The sequence below is a fragment of the Lactuca serriola genome, chromosome 2 (genome assembly GCF_051521515.1).
Source record: "Lactuca serriola cultivar US96UC23 chromosome 2, Lser_US96UC23_V15, whole genome shotgun sequence".
Classification (NCBI taxonomy): Eukaryota; Viridiplantae; Streptophyta; class Magnoliopsida; order Asterales; family Asteraceae; genus Lactuca; species Lactuca serriola.
Genome location: NC_136409.1, coordinates 226,726,378 through 226,751,688, shown reverse-complemented (window position 1 = coordinate 226,751,688; position 25,311 = coordinate 226,726,378). Strand labels below are relative to the sequence as shown.

At 35.8% G+C, this 25,311-nt stretch overlaps 5 protein-coding genes across 6 annotated transcripts; 1 reads left to right on the top strand and 4 right to left on the bottom strand.

The window, feature by feature from the left end:
- The first annotated feature begins 8,351 nt into the window (after positions 1-8,351).
- On the top strand, positions 8,352-9,682 carry LOC145088748 (uncharacterized). Its single transcript, XM_079027152.1, has 4 exons — positions 8,352-8,804; positions 8,897-9,014; positions 9,094-9,187; positions 9,317-9,682. The coding sequence occupies exons 1-4, from the start codon at positions 8,407-8,409 to the stop codon at positions 9,601-9,603; spliced, it is 897 nt and encodes a 298-aa protein (XP_078883278.1). The 5' UTR covers positions 8,352-8,406; the 3' UTR covers positions 9,604-9,682.
- LOC145088747 (uncharacterized) lies at positions 9,672-11,982 on the bottom strand. Its single transcript, XM_079027151.1, has 10 exons — positions 11,910-11,982; positions 11,719-11,818; positions 11,554-11,612; positions 11,422-11,467; positions 11,075-11,114; positions 10,768-10,988; positions 10,640-10,700; positions 10,475-10,557; positions 10,155-10,388; positions 9,672-10,064 (listed from the first exon to the last, which is right to left on the bottom strand). Exons 2-10 carry the CDS (start codon positions 11,761-11,763, stop codon positions 9,915-9,917), a joined length of 939 nt encoding a protein of 312 aa, XP_078883277.1. The 5' UTR covers positions 11,764-11,818; positions 11,910-11,982; the 3' UTR covers positions 9,672-9,914.
- A 2,023-nt stretch (positions 11,983-14,005) lies between these two features.
- On the bottom strand, positions 14,006-16,834 carry LOC145088746 (splicing factor-like protein 1). Of its 2 annotated transcripts, XR_013701202.1 has the most exons (3): positions 14,632-16,834; positions 14,340-14,455; positions 14,006-14,207 (listed from the first exon to the last, which is right to left on the bottom strand). XR_013701202.1 is itself a non-coding variant. In XM_079027150.1 (2 exons), exon 1 carries the CDS (start codon positions 16,675-16,677, stop codon positions 14,656-14,658), a length of 2,022 nt encoding a protein of 673 aa, XP_078883276.1. In that variant the 5' UTR covers positions 16,678-16,834; the 3' UTR covers positions 14,006-14,455; positions 14,632-14,655. The 2 variants fall into 2 exon arrangements, 1 of the variants encoding a protein (XP_078883276.1); XM_079027150.1 differs by having other exon boundaries at positions 14,006-14,455.
- A 1,347-nt stretch (positions 16,835-18,181) lies between these two features.
- LOC145088745 (uncharacterized) lies at positions 18,182-19,909 on the bottom strand. Its single transcript, XM_079027149.1, has 5 exons — positions 19,690-19,909; positions 19,379-19,520; positions 19,055-19,272; positions 18,724-18,981; positions 18,182-18,646 (listed from the first exon to the last, which is right to left on the bottom strand). Exons 1-5 carry the CDS (start codon positions 19,729-19,731, stop codon positions 18,326-18,328), a joined length of 981 nt encoding a protein of 326 aa, XP_078883275.1. The 5' UTR covers positions 19,732-19,909; the 3' UTR covers positions 18,182-18,325.
- A 422-nt stretch (positions 19,910-20,331) lies between these two features.
- LOC145088744 (pentatricopeptide (PPR) repeat-containing protein) lies at positions 20,332-23,033 on the bottom strand. Its single transcript, XM_079027147.1, has one exon. The coding sequence runs from the start codon at positions 22,812-22,814 to the stop codon at positions 20,460-20,462; it is 2,355 nt and encodes a 784-aa protein (XP_078883273.1). The 5' UTR covers positions 22,815-23,033; the 3' UTR covers positions 20,332-20,459.
- Between the last annotated feature and the right edge of the window lie 2,278 nt (positions 23,034-25,311).

Here is a 25,311-nt window from a genome sequence, read left to right as displayed (position 1 = left end):
ATTCCATAAGAATCCATGTGTTTATACTGCCAAAAGAAGGGGCAATGGATACGAAGCTGCCCAAAGGACTTGAAGAGTCTAAGGGATGGGAGAGTCAAGAAGTATGGCTCTACTTTAGGTATAAAATCCAATATCTAACTCCATTAAATTCCTATTCTTTATATATAATGTGATAAGATTACATTTGCATGGATTATAGAAAAAAGAGGAAGTTTGATGGAAGAGCAAGATGAGTCTGATCACGAAGAAATGGATTACGATCGCATGGATTCGAAGATCAGATTTTGAGCTTAGGAAGTTATGATAGATTTGTTAGGAGTATTTGATTACATAGTTTTTCAGTTGAATTTTGCATTGTAAGGACATGTTTTCCGCTGCTTTTATGAATAAAATAAATTTTGGTTTTATCTTATTTGTTTATCCTTACAATGGCATATATGAAAAATTGATGTTTGTGTACTTCTATTATTAGCAAAATGGATTTGATTCTTAATTAGGTTATTTATGGAAGTGTCTAGAGTTTACCAAATAGGGAGAGTTTCTCATCGCCCAAGTTTCAAGTGGATAGGAACTTGGAATCGTATAACAAGTATTATATGATGAATGGAAACTTTCACATTTGGAAATTTGGACTAATTCCTTGACAAAGTGTCAATTGAAGGACTAGGAGATCAAATACACTAGGGCGTGCATTGATCAAGTCTACCACAAGAGTGACAAAGATATTCGTCATGATTTACTAAAGTTTAGTGAATATGGTTATACCTATAAGATTGAGTATAATTCTAAGTTGATTGAAAGAGTTTCAATCAATAGCAAAACAAATAAGAAGAATCAAGTATGCAGAAAGATAAAAGTTTCTCTATTCTAAGAAGAAGGGAGAGTACATTTTATTATGTTTTATGATAAGTCTTAATGATTAAGAACCTTATCTCAATTGATCCTCTAAGTGAGTCTTAGTATAATTTGTATGTCTAAAAAGAGGAATCGAGAATTGTGGAAATGGTTAAATCAAGAAGTCAATCATACTTCGTTCCAACATCAAGTCTTAGAGTTATACTCCAAGATTGTGAATTGAGTGACAAGTCTTAAGAAGGTTTATAATAGTCATCAAATGTGGAATTTGGAAAAAGGATTTTCTTATTCTTGCACATTTGAAATTGGTAAGTTGTGATGTCTTAGATAAGACGAAGACCAACTAGGACCAATTATGTGAAGTGTTTTTGTCTAGATAAAAGCTACACTAACTCTTGAATATTTGTTTGTCAAGAAATATTTCTTGACAAGAGAACCTTATATGTCAAGGAGTCAGTGGGAGTCTTAATGGTCTTGAAAGGTTTTAAGAACAAATAAAAAATAAACCTTATCAATCATCACTAGCACATGACTCGAGGTTTACAACCTATCATGTTGACACTATTTTGTTTTCTGTGTCATTCCAATTGAGTTTTCTGTATACGTGAGTTCTACGAGTTCTCAATAGATTGTATAGAGGCAAGACACCTTGTTCAATGAAAAGTACATTGAAATGAAGGGGTGGGCTGCTCAATAACTTGGAAGTAATGGTGGGACCCTTGATGGCAAGAAATTAAGAAAAACAAGTTCTATCCATAAGAGTTTGGATTTGTCACTGGCATTATCTTGTGATTATGGTTATGACGAATTCACATGGATGGGAACGTATACACCACAAAATCTAAGTGTCATAAGGTTTCTTTCATTCATGAGAATGGTTGTGAGGAAACGCTTTCACTAAGAGATATTTTGAAGATAGCATTATGTGATTTGGGTTTCTCAAATTCAACTATGATTACGACATACTTCTTCATAGCTCGAATTGTGGGAAATGGCAAATGGGTATGAACATTTTAGACTTGTTGATATGAGTCCTAGAATCATTTAGACATATGCATATGAGCTGTCCAAGGAAAAGTGTATGAGGTTAAGAAGCTTAAATAAAGTCTTATCGAAGCATCTAGTATTAGAAATATGAACTTAAGAAATTGTTTTCTAGAAGTTCAACTGATTTCTGAATACATGTCGAAGCTAATGTAAGCATAAGTGTTATGCTGGTAAATAAATAATCATCATGTAAGTGGGAGCATGATTATTATGCCAAGTATTGCAAGTTAGCAATATTAATTATAGAAAACAAGAGTTATGCTTTGCAAAGTTGTAAGAGTTGAAAAGTTGTTTTTCTATAATTAAGGGAGAGAATATTGTACTTCGTTCAAAATCTAAAGCTTAGATTGAGAAATTTTAATAAATTTAGTCAAAGGATACATATTGTGTTCTTAAATTTCGATTATGATTACGGTATCCCTTTTCATAGTTCGAATTGTAAGAACGTCAAACATAAAATATTATGATAGAAGATTGATAGAGTATCGTATCTTTATGTAAGACATTATGCATCGTGTCCCATACGCTTCGGGTAAAGGATCGATTGCAAGTGCTATAATATTTGACCATTCTAAATTTTTTCCAAATGTATAGCGCATTAAGAGGGAAAAAGGACAAGAATCGGTTTTGACTAAGATAATTAAACAACTATCAAAGGACGATCCCATGTTCGCTGAGGATTGGTCGCTTGTGAGTAGTTGGAAGTATTGTATTGAATGGACCATATCGACATTATTATGAGTAGATAAGATTCTATTAAGAATGAGTTGTCAAATGGTAAATATGGAAACGTTTCCATAATTGGGAGTTGGAAATTAAGAATTTATGTCTAGATTAGAAAATTTTATGCAAAAGGATGTTCAAAGGAATGTACTTTGAGTGAGAGACATCACATCTATAAAATTGTTCTGTAACAATTTTTGATAGAGTACCTTGTGATTTTGTTGCCCGAGTCTTTGTGATTTTTGTGCCGTGACTTAACAAGAGGATCATTGCATAAAATATTAGAATTTGACATATTCTAAAAGGTGGCAAGAATTTGGTATTCTTACACTAATTATAAGGATTGGGGATTATGAAATGAGTTGCATTTGAAAAGTTTCAACTGATCTATTTCACAAAGTATGGACCATAGGAAACCAAAGTGTGCATGCTTGGAGCATGAGACAATTGTGGTTATGATTCGAGTTATAAAGTTGAAACATTAAACAATGGATAATGAGTAATCAATATGGTGATAAATAAAAGGTGTTTTATTTATACCCAAAGGTTTGGGACCATATAGGATTAGTATTATTCTTGTGTTTCACTTTGCATGTTTTGACTTCCTGAATAATTAATTATTTCAGAATAATCAAATTATTCGAATGGTCCACAGTCGTTCATATGTTGGAAGTAGATATGAATGAAGACTGTCATGAATTGGTTTGTAGATTGTCTAAAGTGTATTAAACATAGCAAAGGTTTACTACAACGTTCATGAGTGCTTATGAATATGATTTTGAGCATTGGATTAAACCCACACTCACTTGGATCGCTTCATGGATTTTATCATGAGCGATTGGTGAGACGATAATATCTTGTATTCTTGAAACCGAGATGTGTGAGTTGTATCTTGCAAATCGGTTACACATTGATAATATGTAAACGCACCAGTAACTTGGTGTTATAAAACTTATTGTTGTGTGTGATTTGGTGAGTGAGTGCAAGCAAACATTGAGTCGAAGTTTATTCGTTCCTTTTACCCAAAGTGGGATAAAAGCGATATATGTGGGCCCCTCGATGATTTAGTGATGACAAACGTAAATGCTCGGCCGGGCTAGGGCTAATTTAATTTGTTCAATTAGTCGTCGTAAATCGAAAATCGGGAAAAACACATAAACTGAGAGAATGATTTCAATCCATGTCTCACGTCTATACGATATCTAGAATGGAGGAATATATGATCCCTTATCTAAATGACAAGTTACTGATAAGATCAGATTTCGACAGCGTCTTTGAGAGCTACGATTGCTAATCGGGTAGTACTTGCTATTATAGTTACTAGACTTATCCAAGTGGGAGACCGTTGGATTGGTGTCTAAGCCCGTAACCATATTTTTCAAGTACTTGACCCGATTGTGCATGGTCCTTTTGGGTTGCCTTCACCAAAGCAACTTGACTGGAGAAATAATAGAGAAAGAGGTTATTATGATTTATTAATATGTTATAAGCATAATATATTAAAGGAGAAATCATATTTATTTAATTAATATTGGTCAATAATTAATTAAGAGTTAATTTAGTGATCAAAGTGTAATTAATTAAACTAGAAGGGCTGAATTGTAATTATGTGATAGTTACAAAGTAGGGTAAGGATTATCCTAGATATGGGTTGGACGAATTCAAGGGGATAAGGATCCTTGAAATCGTCCAAAGATAAGGTCATTCAAGGCTTATCTTATGGTTAGTTGGTGGGCAAGCAACTAGATAAGGATAAGGACTGAAAACCTAATCTATACACCTATATAAAGACCCCTAAGGCCATAAGAATTCGTCCATGCCTTGTCTAGGATTCCTAGGGACGAATTTCATATCTTTTTTTTCTCTCTCTCTCTCTTGCCTCTCCATTTGCTCTTGGTGTCTGTGAGCTATTAGAGGTACTACACTTGTGGTACTTGCTTTCAAAGACAAGAAGATTCAAGATTTAAGTTGTTATTACAATATAACAACAAGAGGTATGTATTTCATCTTTCCTTGTGGATTTCGAAATTCCTAGAAGCATATTAGGGTTTCTATATGTGTTCATATTGTTGTGTATCTAATAGTGAAAACATAGATCCAATTCTAGGGTTGCATGCACACATAGGATTGTTTGTACAAAACTTATCACTTATGTATATGGACTTTTGGATAACGGATTTGAAATTGGGCGTTGGCCCAAATTAGAGAAAAGGCAAAATGGACTATGTGGACCCTTAGTCAAGATTGATATCCCATGTGTTAACTTAGTATTCGTTATTTTGGATAGTTCAGGATTTTCGGTGAGACAGCGGTCGGGGACTTTCAGTCCAGTTCAACACTACTTGCGAGGTCGGTTGTCCTCACTATACTAACAGGGTCGAAGGCACCAATGCAGGCCCTTCTTTTTGGATTTTTATCTGGGTTTATTGCATGATGATATGCTTAGTGACATGTTAGGTCGGTATCTTGGTATATAGGATGATACTATGTTAGTGACCTGTTTGGTCGGTATCCTGGTATATAGGATGATGTTATGATTAGTGATATGTTAGATCAGTTTGACTGTTTGTATATGCTAGCATTTGATATTATGTGTTGATTATGTGATTGGGGATAAGTTGAGTTGGAATTGCTTTGTGCTAAATGCCAACAAACCTAGGGCAGACCGGATAGACTACATACCCGATAAGGGCGTACTAGTCAAACCGAAGGCCCGACGAGCGATCCGGATAGGCTGAAGGCCCGCGAGGCGGTCCAGACGTGTCGATGGCTTAGAGAGCGGTCCAGATAGGTTGATGGCTCAGTATGCATGTTGTTTATTTGTTATAACATGGTTATGTTATATGGCATTGGTATTTTGGGGGAACTCACTAAGTTTCGGGCTTACAATTTTGGATTTTGTTTCAGGTACTTCGGATGATCGCGAGAAGGCGAATGCGTGATCGTGCACCTCCTCATATTTTATGATTTTTGATTTATGGGATACTCTGATATGAAACTATTTTGAAAACACTTTGTAATAATTAGTGATTTTTGAATAGTTGAAAAGTTTTAAATTGGCTTGAATTTTATGGATGTTACAATCACATTATGTTTTTCCTTAATAATTGTTCATAACTTGTTCCATGAGTGTTTCTGCAAACTCATTCTTTTTCTACCTACATTGTTTACTTCTTCAATTCATGTTTCGAATAAACATTTTATTTGTTCGTTGGTCCATGTATGTTTATCTCTTATTCCTAATAACAAAAAAATATAACCTTATAAGATTTTTCCAACAATCAGCATAAATATGAAGAAATTAGAACACAATAATAACATTTCAACACACAAATATGACATCCTTCAGCACACAAATATGAGCATTTCAGCAAGCAAATAAAGTAATCCAAGAATGATTAAACAATAATATCATTTCAAGACACAAATATGAGCATTTCAGCAAACATTATAGGATATTAGTATAACAACAACATCAACAAACATTTAAGCAAATAAGCAAAATCCATGAAAGGTGAAGCAAATCAGAAAATCGATCAGAAGTGGACAATCATTTAACAAGAAATCAGCATACCAGAATATCGATTTTAGCATACTAGAAAATGGATTTCAGTTTAACAAATCGATTTCAGTTCAGAAAATTGATTTCAGTTTGCTGATGATCATACCCGTCGATGATATTCTGAAGCTTTGCAGTATGCGCCGACAAGAAACAATCCATGCGTGGTGTGCCGACGAATGGGTTGAGGCTGATGATCAGTGGAAAAGGAAGAGTATGGAGAAGGAGTGGCGCCTGTGTTTTTTTTATTCTGGTATTTTTTTATTAGGGTTGAGAAGAGTTTTGAAGTGGTTGATTCAATGTTGTACCAAGAAGCACACGAGTAGAGGTTATTATTTAGAAGACTTTTAAAAAGTGTTGCATGGCACAACACAAAGTGGTCAAAATTGGGTTTTTACAAAAAAATGTAGAATTAGATTAAATGAAGTTAATCATGTATGCTTCGATAGTTGGAAACTTAAATATACATAAGTTCATACTTATCACACCATCGTTTAAGTTGCTAGAATATCGGGTTGTTATCAGTCAAATCATTGTCTAGATCACTAAAAGCAACCAAGAAAGTTTTGTGATATTTACAATGGACTAATAATTAAAAACTTGTTTAAAATAGTGACAACTATGAGGTGAAGTGATTTTTGACTACGACTTTGTAAAATGTAAATATGACAAGTCATAACTGAGATACATCTTTATGTTATCAATGAGCCAATATCATTGAAGATTCATAAGTAAAAGATGACAACTACATCAACTATGATGGTTAAGTATGTTGTCAAATATAATGCAACTTATCATTGAATGTAGTTGAGAAATTTAATCACAAGATTAAAGATAGTAAACCACATTTCAATGTGCTAAAAGAAAATTTGTTGTTATAACTTTGCATTTATAAGCTTTTCCGCTAGCAATATTAGAGTATGACTTTACATCGATACAAAAAATACTTATTTGTATGATTGAGATTGAAGGACAATGATAATCGTATTAAGCATATCATCACTAGTAATATGCAAGCGTATCTAACGATGAAAGTTATAACAACCAAAATATTTTAACATGTTTTCAATATGAGTTTAAGAATGGACATATTATGAATACGACTTAACTTTAATGTTGAAGATTCAACAATAAAAAAAATGATAGTTGCCTTTTTTTCTTTTTCTTTTTTGTTCAAAAACTCTATTTTCTTCTTCATCTACAACTTTGGCCATAACAGTTTGCCAGAATCTATATTCTTTTATTTCCTTTTAAAATTAATAATAACACATAAATTTTCAACTAAAAAAATTGAACATAACCGTAGCATCCGAATATCAGATATTTCTATTTCTAGCCTTAACCTATTTTAGTTTGTGCATTTGGTCCCATTTAGAGAGTTTTGCATCTCATCCCATACATTTGGCGTACATGTGGGTACGTGCAGCATACTCATGTGATCAAATCGCGGAGGACATGCTAGTATGTTAGGCGTACGTATGGTACGTCAGGCTACTAGTTCAACATCAAAACCCTAATTTTAAGGGTTTGCTTCCCTATTTAAGTCACCTTATGCCTCCCTTGGACATTCCTTATCAGCCACCTTCCCTCAAAAACCCTAATCTCGAGTTTAAGCCTCGTTTGTGAGAGTTTGGAGTTTATTAGTGACTTTTGGTGTTTTTTGGTTGAAGATCGGTCTTTAACAAAGTTCTAAATGGCGGTCTTTAACAAAGTTAAGATCGGTCTTTAACAAAGTTCTAAATGGCTTGAACCGTGATGTGATGACAATGTTAAACTTCAAACTTTACAAGGCATGACGAGTCATTACGTTTTCCAAAACATGACGAGTCTAAAAAAAAACTCGCGATATAATATGTATTGGCTTGCTTTAACTCGTCTTGATATGTGTCATAACTAAGAGGCTAACATAGCCACCATATATGTAGCCACACCATGGCTTGACGCATGTCATGGTGCGCTTTTGAGAACCCATGGTCTTCGGGTCAAAGTCCTTTGAGACTAGCCGAATTTCGCTTCCAAATTCCGAAGTAGGAATGGTGATCCATTTGAGCATAAAGTATCCAGGGGCTGCATAGTTAAATACTACAAGTTTCAGGGACTTACTACAAAATTTCAACAAAACTTTAACTTCCTGGCAAAAACCAAAAGACATAAATACTTCCCCAATGAATCTATTCGACCACCCTTGAAAAACCAAAAAAGTAGGAAGAGATAAGTACTATATGTGGAGGTCATTCGGGCAGGGAGCTGGCGGACCAATGGGCGGAGGTGGCGGCGGCGGCGGAGGGATAATGAAGACGTTTCACAAAGCCGTTTCGGCCGGCACCGGTGGCCGTGGCTCATCCCAAGAATCCTTTTCTCGCTGCGCCACCACTCATTATAGCAGCAACACCACCACCTCTCCCACATCAAGACCCAGTTATAAACCTTCCTCATCTGATTATAATTCCAATACCTATTCTTCCTCCTCCGTGAACCAGCTTAACAGGAACAGGGCCAACTCAATATCTCCGACGACCGGTGAGGAATATGATGGTGTAAATGGATTTTATGATGATTATGTTTTTTGTACTGTTCCATCCATGGATGAAGTTCATGATGCGGTCTCTTCTCTTCAACAGTAAGTATTTGATCTATATAAATCAAATTATAAATTATCGCTAAATAATCAGTGTGAATTTAATTAGCTTGTAATCTATGAAACTTTATTAGGGTTATTGATCCTCCGGAGTTGGACTGGATTGAGCCCTCAAGAAGTATGCTACAGTCTCCTGGTTATGAAAGTGTTTATGATGCTTTCCATTTACTACAAACCGAGCCTTCTGTTAAGGTACTTACTTGGATTTAAGATTGATTTACAATAATATTCTAATTTTATGTTATAAAATTATATGTTGCTTATCGTTTAGAGAATGGTGATTTCGTTGGCATCTGATAATTCCGTTTGGGACGCTGTTATGAACAATGAGGTGGTTCGTGAGCTTAGAGATTCAGTCTATGAAGGTTAATTTGTATTGAACTTATAAGTAGATAATTATTTTACCCATGAAAAATAATGATGAATAACAAAACTGAAATATTATATACACATATATAATGACATTTAAATAGTTAATCTGGAAAATTTTGCAGCCAACAAGAGTATTATTCCAGGGGAGATTGAAGGTTGTGATGACTCATTTCCAGTTTCTGGTATTCTAAATTGGATCTTTATCAACATCAAGGCAAAAGCCATGGAAATATTTGAGAAAATCACAGAGATGATGAACAGCTTGTTCCAGTCTCCACGAAATGACAGGAAGAAGGCCACAGATGAAGATGCAGCCATGGAAGAATCCTTTGAGAAAAAACTAACAAGTTCTTTCTTGCTTTCAGTTATGGTACTTCTGATTGTAGTTGTGAGCAGAGCCAACAAGTGATAAGATTGCCTGATAGAGTAACCATGTTTGTATGAATAAACTGATAGTACTACATAACACTTTTACCCTTTCATTTCAACATTTTCATAACAATAACCATTAAATCAGTTTGTCCAGATTAAGTCACAAACCAACAACCATGTATAGTTGTCCCATTAAGCCCTTGAATCTTGATCAGTTAAGCTATATAACTCCTTTTTCACTCTACTATGAAGGATGAGCTTCCTACGTTTCATAGGCAGGTTCTAATTGTTAGAGATATACACTGGCACTCGAGTTGACAAATTTACCATAATGCCCTTGTGTAGCATTTACTGCTTGGCAATGTTGTCCAAGATGGAATCCAAATCAGGAACTATAACGGCTTGTTTATCAACTTGTCCAACCACACAACAATCCTTGCTTTTAACATTCATCAATGCAACATCTTGAGCACATTCATCAAGTACACCAGATGAAACCTATAGAAAATAGCAAATTATTATTATTATTATGTTGGAATATAGTTAAAGACAGAGGGAATAGTCAGTTAATTGGGAAACTCAACTTACATCGAAGATGATGTCACCAAGCTTGAGCTTGATTGCTCCACTTTTGTAAACCAGCATTTTTCCTATGTGTCCATTTGGCAACTCATTTAAACCTCCATAAACAAATTTGTTTGAAGCATCTTCTTTCTCTTTGCCCTTTGTGCTAATTGGAACTCGTTTTGATTGCTTGTTATCTAAGGGGAGTTTTTGAGGGAACTTGAACAGGATCATCTTTTTTTCATCGTCATTTTTCTCCTGACCATAAACAAATGTTCAAATTGGTGAAAATGTAACAAGAAAATCAAAATCTTGTTAATAAACAACAAGATGGCCCAACCCACCAACAGTCCAAGTTCAGAGGCGGAGTTGATTTTGTTTTCATCATATTGCTTTTCTTCTCCAAATTCTTGTTCATTAAGAATCTCTACAAAATAAATAAATAACAAAAGTTAGCTAATACTATATATATTATTAAAAAAAAGAATATATATTTTTTAAAACCGTACCTGGATCTCCAGAGCCAAGGGGTCTCCAAGGAAGAGTGATAGGATAGTATGAATGGGGATCCTGCGATTCACACTAATAATTATATAACATTTAAGACGGGGTAATAACAGAGGTATGTCTCACTCACCCATCGTTCTCTATACTTCTTTTTGGTCTTGCTTGAGGATTTAAATTTATCATCTATCAACATATCATCGACATCTCCATCTTGTTTACCAATTGTGCTGTTTTTATGAACATTATCTCTAAAATCCGAGCTGATTTTACTGCTCCCATCTATCGTTCTCAATGGGGTTGTTGATGATGATGATGATCCAGCTCCATGTGATGTTGTAACATTGCCTGAAGCTTCAATCCGAGACTCAACAAGTCAAGACAAGAAACAAAAAAATCATGAATCGATTTATGTTAAAAAATGATTTAATAATAATTACAATTTTTTTCGAGTTTAGGCTTTCGTGTGCCATGGCGTTCCTGTAAGATACAAAGATAACAACAAATGAGTCTTACTGAATATATATATTTTGTATTCGAATTTAATATTTGAACTTAATATATTTCAACTAGACTAGATAGTATTAAAAAAATTACAAATGTTCCTAATGGATTACTCAAACTTAAAGAATTTAAAATCTCTACAACATTGAAAGGAAAGTGAAAATCGAATAGTTAACCATTTAAAAAAATGCGAGTGGCTCATATGAAGATATTTGCGTGCGTTTTAAAGAAAGAATATGATGACTTGTAAATTAAAAGCGAGAGAGAGAGAGAGGGGGATTACATGGAGTTTGCGGAGTAATTCTGGATCGGCTTCAACATCATCGTCACTACCATCGCCACATAAATTTTTAAAATTACTACGACGACTTTTAAGAAGTAAAAGAGAATCCAAAATTGTAGACAGAAAACATACTTTTTAGGCAAAAGGCGACCGGTTTTCCTGCGAGACGGTGCTTTGGGGGTGAATTTCGGCTGTAATATGACATATAAGTTAGATTCCGGTCGTCGTTCTTTTAGCTTTGAAACTTTTGATTCAGATCTGCGATTAGAACTATAAGAAATCATATGAAGTTGAGACCTTCTTGGGAGCTGAGGATGGTGGTACTGGGGGGTCTATGTCCATGGGTGCTGCTTAGCAGAGATCGACACCGGAGGTGAGATATTTGCCGGAGATCTGCCTGAAAAACAACGACGACGACGACGTAGAATCTAGGGTTAGGGTTTGACAGACAAAAAAATAACCTAAAAATGACGCAAAGAGTTTCGAACCTGGGTAAAACGGAGAACGCAAATGAGACTCTTCCATTAGGCTAGCCGAAGAGTTTTGTAGAACTTTAGAAACATAAATATTTAAAGGGAAGTCAATTGCCAATAAGAAAATAATCAATCAGTGTGTAAATTGTAAAACTAGTATCATATTTTATTTCTGATCAATATTATATTATATAATTTCATTTTTAATCATAATCATACTTTAAGAAGTTCACTGAATTTTTCTAAAAAAACAAGAAAAACGTTTCAACATTTAATCAAACTACCATTCATTTGAAATTGTTCCAACCGCCACTATCGTCAACAAACTTAAATCCCAATGTTTTTGAGCTTCAAATCAGAACTACCTAACTTGATAAACCTCTCTTCCTCAAGGAGGTGGTCTCAAGGATTGTGGTAGAATTTTGAGAGAAAGCAATAACAACGAAAATAGGCAGAAGATGATAATAATTTGGAGCAGATAGAAGAAAAAAAGAAGATGGTGGTAAACATAAGAGACGAAAGAGATGGATTGAAGGATAATGTGGGTGCCTTGAAGCAAGTCCGACTCAAAACCAGGCGATATTGGAGTTGCAACAAACCAGGAAGCCGCAACTTCAAATTGTAATGTTAATAAGTTACATGGACAACATTATATATAATAAAACAAGAAAATAATAAAAATGGGTCAAAATTTGTGAAGAAACAAGGGACCTATTTTTCAGTTTTAACAAAAATGATTACCAATTTTATAATAGACTGCTATGAAATCCTTCACTACGTTACTAAGACCAAATCCAACCGGCCACTAAAATAGTGGAATGGTGTTAAACTTTGTTTCAATCAGCCGTTAAATTGACCTCTATTTTTGTGGAAAAAATCTGGCTCAAATATAGAGGTGCTTCTCATCCAACATCAAATATGTTAATATAATATTCAATGTAGTGGCTTTAAATTGAATTATAATAATAATGAAATTGGTTTTTTTAATATAATGACATTAAAATATGTTTTTAGTGTAAAATTTTAGTGGGTGGTTGGAATGAAAAATGTTTTTCTGTATTAAAAACTCATCATTTTAATGTTTTGTGGTTGGAGTTGCCCGAAAGGAACATTGACCTATATTTTCTATTTTGATATTAATTACGGTTGGTTTGCAACCAATTTTTATTTTTGCCTACAAAAAAGAAGACTTTTATTATTTTCCTACAATCTCAAATCAATTATTTATTTTCTTTCTTTTTCTTCAAAAAAATGTCTTCTAGATCATTTACAACGGTTAATAAAGGTAATTGGGTTAAAAAGTCGTACGTTTGTTCAATACCAACAAAATTGGTTATCATTACAACTTCGACAATAATGAACGAAATTGATCGATCTACAACCCAATCTCCGATATTGGCTCATGCCATAAAGACTTCTATCCAGTAGATAATTACCACCAATGATGCTCCATTATATGAAGATTTATATAGATAGTTGCAAAAACGTCAATAAGAGATGTGTCAAAAAAATATAAGGATTTATTTTGGAACAATAGCAAGAAGCTAGTATAACCAAATTACCACGAGATGACAACAAAGTGTGGTACAACCCAGTTCATCTTGTAGTGTTATGCCTATTATAATACATTAAAAAAGATTGTGGTACAATGTCATCAAAATATCTACTTTGTAACTTTAGTTATTCAAAAAAGAATGATTTTCGAAAATTCCATACCACCCAGACATTAATAATAATCACCGCATCGAAATATTTATGTTGCACCGCATCTAGCTTCAAGCATCCTCCCACATGATTCGATGATTTAATCACTAACTGAATTGGAATTAGGGTAATTCAAATCCCACCATCGCCCGACAAGATTCCAAACATCCACAATCAAGTGCAAGTATTAAAAATATGGTTCACATTTAATGTTTTGAATTTTTTAGTCTTATAATTAAAAGTAAATAAATTTAACATATACTGTATTTATCATGTTAATATCCCATCGGGCTAGAAATTAGGTCCCATCTACAGCTTACTGCCAAGTGGTCAAAAAAGCTTGTTGGCACAATCGATGTCTGTATGTATCCATGCAAGTGTAAGTTTTTACTTAATAGGCTCATAAGTTTTGATGCATTCAAATCAATTCGTAAAAAAATTATAATTCACAAAATAAAGTCATTAACATGCATATTATGTTATCCAATATGGTTGGTTACTGGTTAGTTCCATATCATATGGGAATATAACATGGTCTAGGGTCTGTACTCTTTGATGGCAGATAGCACCATTTTGGGAACATACATTGATTCCTGGGTCTTCTTTTAACTGAAATGATGACTACATTAGTAACAAAAAGTAATAAAAGCAAAAGTTGTTGTTAGCAACAGCTGCAAAATGAGAAAACATAATAAAAAACCACAAAACAAGTATAATTATGTGTCTCAATGACTTTCGCACCAGCTTTCTGCACATGTCACAACACCAAACTCAGCATAACAAGTTAAAGTTGTGAATTGTGATTGGTTCTGGTTGGTTTATAATCTCATCTCCAAGATTTCAATCCCCTGCCAAAGCTACAACAATATCATCACAAACAAAAAAGCTGGTTAATATTATTTATTATAATTTAAAAAAAAAAAATTGCTAAAACAAAAATCATCATATCACACATGCTAATTTCCCACTCGACAGAAACACTTGAAATCTTAAAAATAACAGCACACAAAGACAAAGGTTTATAGCATGATACCTTTCCTCCAGTATCATCATCATTTCATCTCATCTCTGCCATGAATTTCTCATATGCCATGTCCCCACTAGATGTGTTATTTGTCTCAGGTAAAACACCAACACCAACACCAGGGGGAGGAACAGTTGAATTTGAAGCCCAGGGAGCATTTGCAATGTTGATAGTATTACTACTAGGTGAAGGTGCAGGTGCAGGAGGTACACCATAATAAGGTGCATAGGCGAATGTAGTTGTTGGATATGCAGTTGCAGGATATTGTACTCCTCCATAAGTAGAGGGTAATGGTAATAACGGTAATGGTGGTCGCATGGTGGAGCATGGAGGTGGAGGTTGGTAAGGAGAATAAGTAGGAGGTGGAGGTGGACAATACTGAACAAAATTAGGGGCTGAATTTGAATATGAAGGAGGCATTTGTGGGGTCACTCCCACACCCACTTGAGAAGGAGGCTTTCCAGCAACTCTAACAACAATTGTTCTTCCATCAAGAGAATAACCCCTCATCTTAGCAATAGCAGTATTAGCTTGCTCAACATTTGAATACTTCACAAAACCATACCCTTTACTAGCCCCACTCATTCTATCCCTAATAACCTTACCCATCACAATTTCACCAAAAGGTGCAAACAGTTGGAGCAAACTTTCATCATCCATAGCAAGTGGTAAAGACCCGATATACAAGTTTGTTTCATCATACTCCTTCAAAGATGGACCGAGAGCAAGAGTCGAACAGCTTTGACTGGTCAAAGATTCAGGGATTGTTCCTCCTAATTCTGCTAAAAAGTTTTGATATTCATCATCCATGTTCTTACCTGTTGACCCTTTGACTGGACAATCTATAGTTGGATGCCCACCATCTCCACATAATTTACAAAGAACATCACTTTTAAAAGTCGAATTACGTGAAGGACATGCAAATTGTCTGTGCCCTGATTCGCCACATAATCTGCAATACTCTTCATCTCTTATGGTTCCATTAAGAGCAGCAAGCTCCCTAAGTTGTTGTCTTTTATGCTCGTTGAGGACCTCATCAACAGGCTGTAAAAGCTTCTCTACCATACCTGCAGCAGCATCAAGTGATTCCTGTGTCTCGGCCTCCACCAAAACATGCAGATCTTCATTTTCAGAGGGATCGGGTTTGTAGTCCTTTTTCTGCTGCATTCTGCCTTCTTTCATTGACCCTTTACCTCGGATTACAATTTTGGCACCTGTTTCCTTTTCCATTCTCTTCTGTGTATTCCCCCTTGGCCCAATTATGAGTCCGATAAAGTTGTAGCCTGGATATTCTTTCATAGGTATGTAAAGCTTCTTCTGAAGTTTTGGTGGTCTATAGTCCGCTGGGGGCTTGTAGGATGGATTTTTCTTTATAATCTGTGATATGATGTCTTGTCTCTCTTTATTTAATCTTTCCCTAGCTCGATATTCTCTTGTGTTAATTCGAATGCCCAAGTTATCATAAATTGGTTCGGGAGAAGGGGATCTAGCACCTTCAGGTCTATCATCCAAGGGAAGCCCTGACTGAAATTTTCTACTTATTTCAAGAAGCCTAATGTTAAGTGCTTGAATTTCGGGATCAAGGTCAATACCTAATGTGAAATCTTTCATAAAATCAGGAAGCTGTATGAGTGGCTTCGGTTCATCATCTGCCCATCTCGATTTCCTCTTTCTCGTGCCCGATGTCCCGGTTCCATCGCTGACGGCACCGGTTTCTTCGCTTGGCGGAGGATCCCAACGGCTTTTCCTCCGTCTCCTGCTGGTTGTTTCCTCTTCGCCACCTGAACAATCTTTATCCGTGCCACTATTCGTGTTGTTTGTGGGACCAGTTTCAGACAACAACGGTTTCTGAATAATCTTAATTAATGGATTCTTCGAGGAGGTACCAACCGCCTGCCCGTTAGGCTGAATATTATTCTTCGTATCAGCATCTTGGGTCTGATTATGGTTAATTGAGTCAGAATTTTGAAAATCGCAGGACGAAACTAGGGTTTCAGATTCTAAAGGATTCACCGTTGGCAGAGATTCGATATAGTTCGCCTCTAGAGTCTCCATAAGATTCTTCAACGTCGAGGGCGGAGGCGGTGGTGTCAGGGGATACCGGAGAGAGCCGTGAAGATAGAACAGATGTACAGATTGAGTGATGCGTGATATCTTCCGTTGGTTGTGCTGGTATCGGATGGGATTGGCCGTTCGCGGGTGCCGGTTGTGTTGAATGTTGATTAAAACGGGGCTCATGAATTGGGCTGCTTTAACTGAATGTCTTCTGGGTGGGCCTGCAATTTTAGCCCTTTTTCTTGAGTTTTCGTTAAAAATTGGGTTCAGAAAATAATTCCACTAGTTCTATAAACAATTTATGTCATTTTATGAAAATAGCGAACAGTTACAAAGCTCTAAATTTTTTTTAAAGGCAAATAGGTAACTAGCTGCACTAATAATTGATTCTAAGAGGATTTTGGATTAGCTTTTTAGCTTATTGCTTATAACTTATTTATGGTGGGAATAAGTAATAAACAATAAGAATGGAGAGGGATGCTTATTAAAATTAGCTTATTTAACTTAATAAACTGAATTTTATCCAAACACTCAAATTAGCTTATTGTGGGAATAAGCAATAAACACCTTTTTTTTTTCCTATCCAAACACCATTGACAAAACTATTTAAAAAAAACTATATTCATAATTTTTAGGATCATAATATTACTATCCACAATCAATTGGACTTTTTTAAAAGTTCCACAATATCCGACAAAAGAAAACAGACGAAAATCATATTCAAATGTCAAAGACAATGCATAAACCAAATAAAAAGCGGTTTTCAAATACCTATGTAAATGGTATACACAATCGAGAATCCATAAAACGTTATAAAATAAAACCCTAAATCCCTTGGCCATAAATACATAAGCTCCCTCATCGTTCGAAACGCAATACAAACACATCATGAAAAATAGAGTGGTGCGCCTTGGAGATCAAAGCTCTTTTTCTATGGCCCATGAAACTTGTATTCATCCTTTGAATTCCTCTTCTCCATGCGAGGAGGGTGGCACGAGGGCTGCGGGTAGGTGGCTTTCATTGGTAAGGAAGGCTAACTCTTAAGAAAAATGAAAGTACAGAACACGGTACTAGCCTACTAGGTTATGAGGACGACATTGGTGTTTTTCACAGAAAATAGTTATTTAGATTGAAGACTGATTCATTCAGCGCCCTCTGGTTCGGTCAGAGGTAAAAGCTTGTTTTACCAATCAGCTGAATGCTGAGTTACTTAGAGTTGACCTCTTAATTAAACCAATAAAAGATTTACCAAACAACCACTTAGATATATCATTTCAAATAACTAAAATATGCAAATTTAAAATAAGCAATAAAAAGTTACGTTACTTACGATGCATGACAAAATAGCAGATCACCTAAAAAGGGCCAAACAATATATTGTCGAAAGTAAAAATTAACCTGGGTTTCATTCTTAGCATGCAAAGATGGGCGTGTCCTTTCAAGACAAATAACAACGTAAATCAGGAGTCGGGATTCCAGATACAAGAATATATGAGAATAGGAGTAAAAAAGAAAATTAATTTTTACAGATTATTATTTATGTAAAAGTACAAGTATAAATATTGCACCATAACTAATGTCTAATAACTTGCATCAATTCTTTCTTTCATGCAAACCAAGCAAAAGCAGGACTAAAATGTGGCAAACTTCAGTGCCCTGATCCATCAGGTATCAACACAATGGAGCCAGAAGTTTTCCGAGCTGCCATGTCAGCATGCGCTTGAGCAGCCTGTGACAATGGGTACGTATGATTTACACGGACCCTCAAGGCACCCGACCCCACCTTACTAACTACATCTCCAATGGCTTCACGCATCTCCTCCTTAGAAATGTTAGATGTCCTCAGAGAAGGCCTCGTCAAAAACAGGGATTTTGCAGCCAATGCAGATAAAGGAACAGGGTCAGGCGTCCCGGAAGATTGACCATAACTCATCATATATCCACGAGCTTTCAAACATGCCAATGATCCCTAAAACACACAGACTTAATCTGGTAAGCTAACTTATATATGAATGTTTCTTTTTGACTTAATACAGAAAGACATACCTGAAAAGTGTCTTTCCCTACGGAGTCGAAGACAACTTCGACTCCTTGTCCGGATGTTATCTCATTAACACGGGTAACAAAATCCTCTTCTTTGTAGAGAATAACATGATGGCATCCGTCTTCTTTTGCTTGCAAAGCCTTCTCCTTAGTTGACACAGTTCCGATAACAATGGCACCAAGCATATTTGCCCATTGGCATAACAAAGATCCTACTCCACCTGCTGCTGCATGGACGAGCACCGTGTGTCCTTGTTCTACCTATATATTTTTATGATTTTCTTTTATAATATAACGTAAATTGTGTGAAACCTAGGAAAAGTCATGATAATACCTTGAACCATGTTCGGACTAGGAAACGAGCAGTTAGACCTTTGACCATGGCAGAGGCGGCGACTAAAGGATCGATGAGAGGTAAGAGAGACGCTTTTTCAGCCAAAACAATCTGCTCCTCCGTGTAGGTTCCCATTGAATTATGATAAACAACATCTCCGATTTTCAAATTGTTTACACCAGACCCCACCCCTGTCACCAAACCTGCTGCCTCCACTCCTAAAATCGGAACTTTAATCGTATCAACTTCAACTTCAACTTAATTATATATAGTTTTTATGGATGGGTTATCTTTAATTAAAGGGGTCGGAATCGGAAGAGAAACCTGGTGTATAAGGAATTTCAGGCACCTTATAAACTCCGGTCCGGTAATATATATCAATGAAGTTCACACCGATGGCCATGTTCTTCACTCTGATCTCTCCTTCTTTAGGATCCCCAATTTCCATATCTTCCCATTTTAGTACCTGTAAAACAGTTTCTTCAGCAACAACTACAAACACAACAAAATCTAGGATAACTGAAATTATCATGAAACACAACAAAACTTCTCTTCGACTAATGATAACTGAAATTAAACATAACTTAACACAAAACACATATAGGGTGCAGACATTAGAAGACAGAGGGTCGAACCTCAGGGCCACCAAGCTCGTAGACCCTAATGGCTTTTACCATTCTTTTGAGTCCTGTTGATGAAATTTTCTTAGACTTTGTCGGGTGGAATTGAACCTCTACACCCTTTTCAGATCAATAAAAGAAAATTTTGTTTATAACGGAAGCTGCAAGACGGAAAATTCGATGGTCTCTCTTCGACTTCCACGTTTTCCAAAGTAGATATGTTGCTTGTCTTAAAAAACGAAAGCTAGTAGTCCTCCCATTTGTAATTTTTACTATATCGGTCCTATATTTTTTATCATCAATTTTTACCAAAAATCCATGATTTTTTCCGGCTAATTTGGCCGTTGAGTACCGTTACCGTCACACAATGTCAAAAGACGGAACTACCCTTGCTATGAGTTCTTAATTTTGTATCCAAAAAGTCTGGGTTTCTTGCCCCCAAAAATCGATTTAGTTCCGTTTTTTTTGGTTTCAAACTTTTGGTCTAAACTCTGAAGGGATGGATTTTTGTTATTTTTCTTTTTAATTTTTATTTTTCAGCTTTTCACTTGCATAAAGCAATAAAAATATCAATAGAGTACATATAGTTGAATGCTTGAACAAGTCAAAACCTATGAAACATTAAGAAAATAACAATATTTGTTGAATTTTGCGATGTAAAATAACCACACAAATTATCTTTCCCACACAATTCCAACTTTTGGGCGAGCTAAAATATTATAATTTATGTTTTTTTTTTTAACATCACATTCGGTCCTAATCAAATGCAGTAGAAGCTATTTTGGCTACCAATAATCATTGCAGGAGCATGCTCCATCTTTAAAATGATGAAACCGAGTTGCATCTCTAACTATAATTTCCCTACCAACAAGTTTGGAAATAAACTTAATAGCCGAATGACAATCTTTACACACCCTCAAATTCTTCATAATCGTCAAACTACTATTCTTAGGAGTCTTCATTAACGCAAAAGCAATAGCAAGCTTTTCACTATGATGCATAAGAATCTCCTCTTTCACCTCTTCATCAAGATCATGCAAAACCACTTCAGTTTTCGGTACAAACCCTAATTTCTTAATCCCCTTCCAAATCTCCCCCATCATCTCATAAATCCCATCCCTTTCAGGATGAACACCATCTTCAGCTCCAAAAACATGAACCTGATCCCTTATTTGAACCCAACTCAACCCTTGATCTTTCTTAACTTTTTTAAACTTCATCGACCTTCGTATCTTAGCAGATTCCTCCCATTCCCCATGAACCGAGTACACATTGGCCAACGCCGAGTAGGCCCCACTGTTATCCGGATCCATCAGTAGGACCCGTTCGGCTGCAATTTTAGCAAGATCCATATTTTTATGAACAAAACTTGAAGATAAAAGCGAACCCCACGCGATAACATCCGGTTCAATCGGCATGTTCTTGATGACATCATAAGCTTCTAGAAGCTTCCCCGCACGTCCCAACAAATCAACCATACACGCGTAATGACTATGAGTCGGTTCAATCCCGTGTCTTTCTTGCATCATTTTGAAATACCCGCGACCTTTTTCCACTAAACCCATATGGGTACAAGCCGAAATCACTCCAACATAAGTTATATGATCCGGTTTTATATCAAAATCCAACATTTTCTCAAATAATTTCAACGATTCTTCTCCATGGCCATGTTGAGCTAAAGAAATAACCATGGAAGTCCAAGAAATATTATCTTTTAAACCACTTATCATTTCAAACACACGTTTCGCGTTACCAATACTTCCCGATTTCGCATACATGTTAATCAAAGCATTACTTACAGAAACCGATAATGCTACTTCTGTTTTTATAGCTTTTGCGTGAATTTGTTTCCCATGGTTTAAAGAAGCAAGACTCGAACTTACACTCAAGATAGCTGCTAGAGTGTAGCTATTAGGTTGTGGACCCGATTTGATCATTGATCTAAAAAGATCGATTGCTTCATTGTTGAACCCGTTTTGCATGTAACCTACAATCATGGCTGTCCATGCTACCACATCAGGATCGGTTAATGAATCGAATATTTTTCTTGCGGGACCCATCTCACCTTTTTTGATGTATCCATCTAACAGAGATGTGAATGCGATTATGTTGTTTTCGTTTGATGTTTTATATTTTTCTACAATCTTTTGAGCTGTTTTGATGTCACCAAGTTTAGAGTACATTGAAATCAAAGCGTTTCCAACAGCTCCAGATAGATCGAATTCGGTTCTGATAATGTGACCATGGATTTGTTTCCCTAATTTTAAGCTGTTAATGTTTGTAGATGCCGATAAAACGCTTGCTAACGTGTATTTATCTGGCTTGAGTGTTGGATTCTTGATCTTTAACATATTTGACAACATATGAAGAGATTCGGAGTCAAAACCGTGTTGATTGTACCCTGAAATCATTGAATTCCATGTAACTATATCTCGATTGGACATTTGGTCAAACTGAGCAAGTGCAAGGTCAAACCGTCTACATTGCATATGCATTGATATCATAGTATTCCAACTTGATGTGCTTTTTGGTTTCATTTTACCAAAGATTGATTCCGCTGTCAACAGATCGCCTGATTTTGCATACATGTTTAACAGAGAATTAGCAACGCTGGTGTAGTTACTGAGCCCGACTTTAACAATAAATGAATGAACTTTCTTCCCGATATCTAACCTGTTCATGGCAGCACAGGAGGCAAGAACGATAGTGAATGTGTACTGTGTTGGCATTACTTTGGAAGATATCATGTCGACGAGCATTCTGACAGCAGTTTCAAAGCGACCCATTTGATTATAACCCACCATCAGCGCAGTCCATGAGACAGAATCAGGTTCGGGCATTTCGTCAAACAGGTGGCGTGCATAATCAACCCTTCCCTGTTTCGCATTAGCAGATATAATCGTGTTCCAAGAAGATGCGTTCCTAACAGGCATTTCATCGAACAACCGACGAGCATCTACAAGAAACCCTGTTTTCGCATACAAATTCATCAGATTGTTCGTAAGGAACACACCAACATGGACACCCGACTTGATTATACTAGCATGAATCGCTTTTCCCGCACACGGGTCTTTGTTAACCAGTGTTCTTTGAATTAGAGAAGCATAATGATCAGATAGTTGGTGTCTAAAAGTTCCCATGAAGAATTATTCTAATTACTTTGACCATGGTGGTTCTAGCCTTCGGGGTGTCTCCATTGAAAAGAATTGCAGCTTTCCTATAAAATTACATCACACTAAAAATTACCAAAATAATAATAATGATAACAACATTATTTTTAGAGAACATTGCAAAAATATCTTTGTTGTTTGATGATTTTTCTGGCTTTCATCCAAAGACTTTTAAAGTTGCAGTTTTGATTCTTATGAACTAGTTTAATTGTAGATTGGTCAATGCCATATTTAAAAAAGATTATTTTAACTGTTTGATTTATTTTTTCTATTTATTTTTTATTTTTTGATAGTTAGATATTTTAAACTAGAAAAAAAAATTGCTAAGATTTTTTACACGCAATAAAACTACCAATGAAAAAAAATCATGGAATTGATCATTTGAAACTACTACAAACTTCGTTATGCACGTCAAATAATTAGAATATCTTCAAAAATATACTGAAATAGCATTGTACAAATTTGATTGATAGAGTTTACACAAGCAGCGAAACTAAACAATTGTTTGTTTGCATTTGTTTTTATTCTTATCCAATAGAGCATGTTTTAGTTGATAGCGAAAAGGTTTAAAATCCTAGTAAGAAATATATATAGGGTTTTGTAAGCATTGATATTAACCTCTTAATACACAACATTTCTAACACTAAAACGCTTCCGGATTGATTGATTTCATCCGGTGGCGGACGCAAAACATTTTCGTAGGGGTGACACTAAAAAAAATCCAAAAAATCTATATTAGTAGTGTCACTCATGTTTTAAGTCGGTGCACCCAATAGAAAAAACATTAAAAAAAACATTAATTTTTTTTTACACTACGTGCCGGCGTCAGAGCAGTGGCCCGGGACCCCTGGGACACCACTAAGGTCTGCCACTGATTTCATCCAAACATCGTAAGGACCAAAATAGATTATATGAAAGTCAAAGAACCCATCAATTCAATTTTAAAGGGGGTGGTTGTGTAGAATGGTGGTGCCGGAGGAGAGGGGAACCAATGCAAACATTTTATGAACGTTGATATGTGGGGTTGGGGGTAAGCAATGAGTTGCAAGCCTATTTTATTTTAAAATTAATAAATGTTAGAAGAATGTTAAAAGTTAAAACATCTAAAAATCAATGGTTATTGTTATTATTCTCCAACCAACTTATCGTCGTTGTTGTTGTTTTTTTTTTTTTTTTTTTTTTTTTTTTTTTTTTTTTGCACCCTAGGGGCATGAACTTGAGTTTTACTTGTTAATTTGAGTAACTCACCTAGTATAAACAAATTCTAATGCCAAATAGGATAGAAGTATATTACACCTAAGTTCCTGTTGGATTAAGGTGTTTAAGCTCATAACTAAATTGGTATAAACTTGTAAATAGAAGCAAAATCCTTTTTGGATTGCCCTCATAACCAAAAATAACTAGAAGTGATATTAAGAGAGAAAGAGAGATGCATATGTTCTCTAGCCTTGAGGAATGCACTTTTTCTATACATTTGATGTACTTCAACATTTTTATGTGGCGCATACGCTAGGAAGATGTGTATGTCATCTAGCCTCGTAACTGGAGAATATGTTTTGTTGTAGTAAATTCCTTCTAATAACCTTTTGCTACAAGTCTGTCTTTGTTTCTGATTACCACACATGTATCATCCAATTTGTTGCGAAATACCCAACGAGCTCCAACTATGGTATGTCCCTTTGGCTTGGGAACAAGTTGCCAAACCTTGTTTCTCTTGAACTATGCAAGCTCCTCTTGCATAGCAACGATCCATTCATGATCTATAAGGGCTTCTTTGATGGTTATGGGCTCAGTTGATGACATAAATTCCACATAGTGACAATGCTTGGTTAAGTCTTCAAAGGACCGAGTTCTAATACCTGCAGAAGGACTTCCTAATATTTGGTCAGGTGGATGATCTCTAGTCTAGTTATATAGACATGATGGATGATGTTCAACAACTGCATTGAATGAAATGTCTTCAACTTCGAGAGGTACTTCTCTTTGAACATTTTGAACTTGTCCCCCTCGATTTTAGAACATCTCGCAGACAAGTCTTAAACCTTAGGAGCTGGTTGCTCTACTATGATGAAGGTCCCTCTTGAGAAGTTGATGGTTCCCCCTAGATTGAAGCAGTGGGAATTATGGGAGCTTCACATGTTTATATTTCTTCAACATCTTCTTCGAATTCTTCTGATTCTTCAGAGACATGCGATCGATTATGAACTATTGGAACAAATCCGTCTCTGACTAGAACCTCGATGGTACGACTATTTGTTGGACCTCAGGCACTACCAACTCTCCCAAAACCAATTGGTGTTCAGAAAGGCGCAACCTTTGTACATATAGCACATCCAACCCTCTAACGCCTACAACATTCGACTGCGACTAAGAAACCTTCCTTACGCATCACGAAGACTGATCCATTTCTAACCCCAACAATCCCCCCATCAAAAATTGCTCCCTGAGAGAATCGAACCCACGAACC

Bases quoted from the DNA above. Each gene is read 5' to 3' on its own strand.
- LOC145088747 (XM_079027151.1), bottom strand. From the start codon at position 11,763: ATGGACATAGACCCCCCAGTACCACCATCCTCAGCTCCCAAGAAG. The intron at 11,613-11,718 runs GTCTCAACTTCA...GTCATATTACAG, and splicing joins CATCCTCAGCTCCCAAGAAG to CCGAAATTCACCCCCAAAGC. The intron at 10,558-10,639 runs GTACGGTTTTAA...TTTATTTTGTAG, and splicing joins CCTTGGCTCTGGAGATCCAG to AGATTCTTAATGAACAAGAA.
- LOC145088746 (XM_079027150.1), bottom strand. From the start codon at position 16,677: ATGGAGACTCTAGAGGCGAACTATATCGAATCTCTGCCAACGGTGAAT.
- LOC145088744 (XM_079027147.1), bottom strand. From the start codon at position 22,814: ATGGGAACTTTTAGACACCAACTATCTGATCATTATGCTTCTCTAATT.
- LOC145088748 (XM_079027152.1), top strand. From the start codon at position 8,407: ATGTGGAGGTCATTCGGGCAGGGAGCTGGCGGACCAATGGGCGGAGGT. The intron at 8,805-8,896 runs GTAAGTATTTGA...AAACTTTATTAG, and splicing joins GCGGTCTCTTCTCTTCAACA to GGTTATTGATCCTCCGGAGT. The intron at 9,188-9,316 runs GTTAATTTGTAT...AAAATTTTGCAG, and splicing joins TAGAGATTCAGTCTATGAAG to CCAACAAGAGTATTATTCCA.
- LOC145088745 (XM_079027149.1), bottom strand. From the start codon at position 19,731: ATGGTAAAAGCCATTAGGGTCTACGAGCTTGGTGGCCCTGAG. The intron at 18,982-19,054 runs GTATTATCATGA...AAAAATATATAG, and splicing joins TAGTCCGAACATGGTTCAAG to GTAGAACAAGGACACACGGT. The intron at 18,647-18,723 runs GTATGTCTTTCT...TGTGTGTTTTAG, and splicing joins TAGGGAAAGACACTTTTCAG to GGATCATTGGCATGTTTGAA.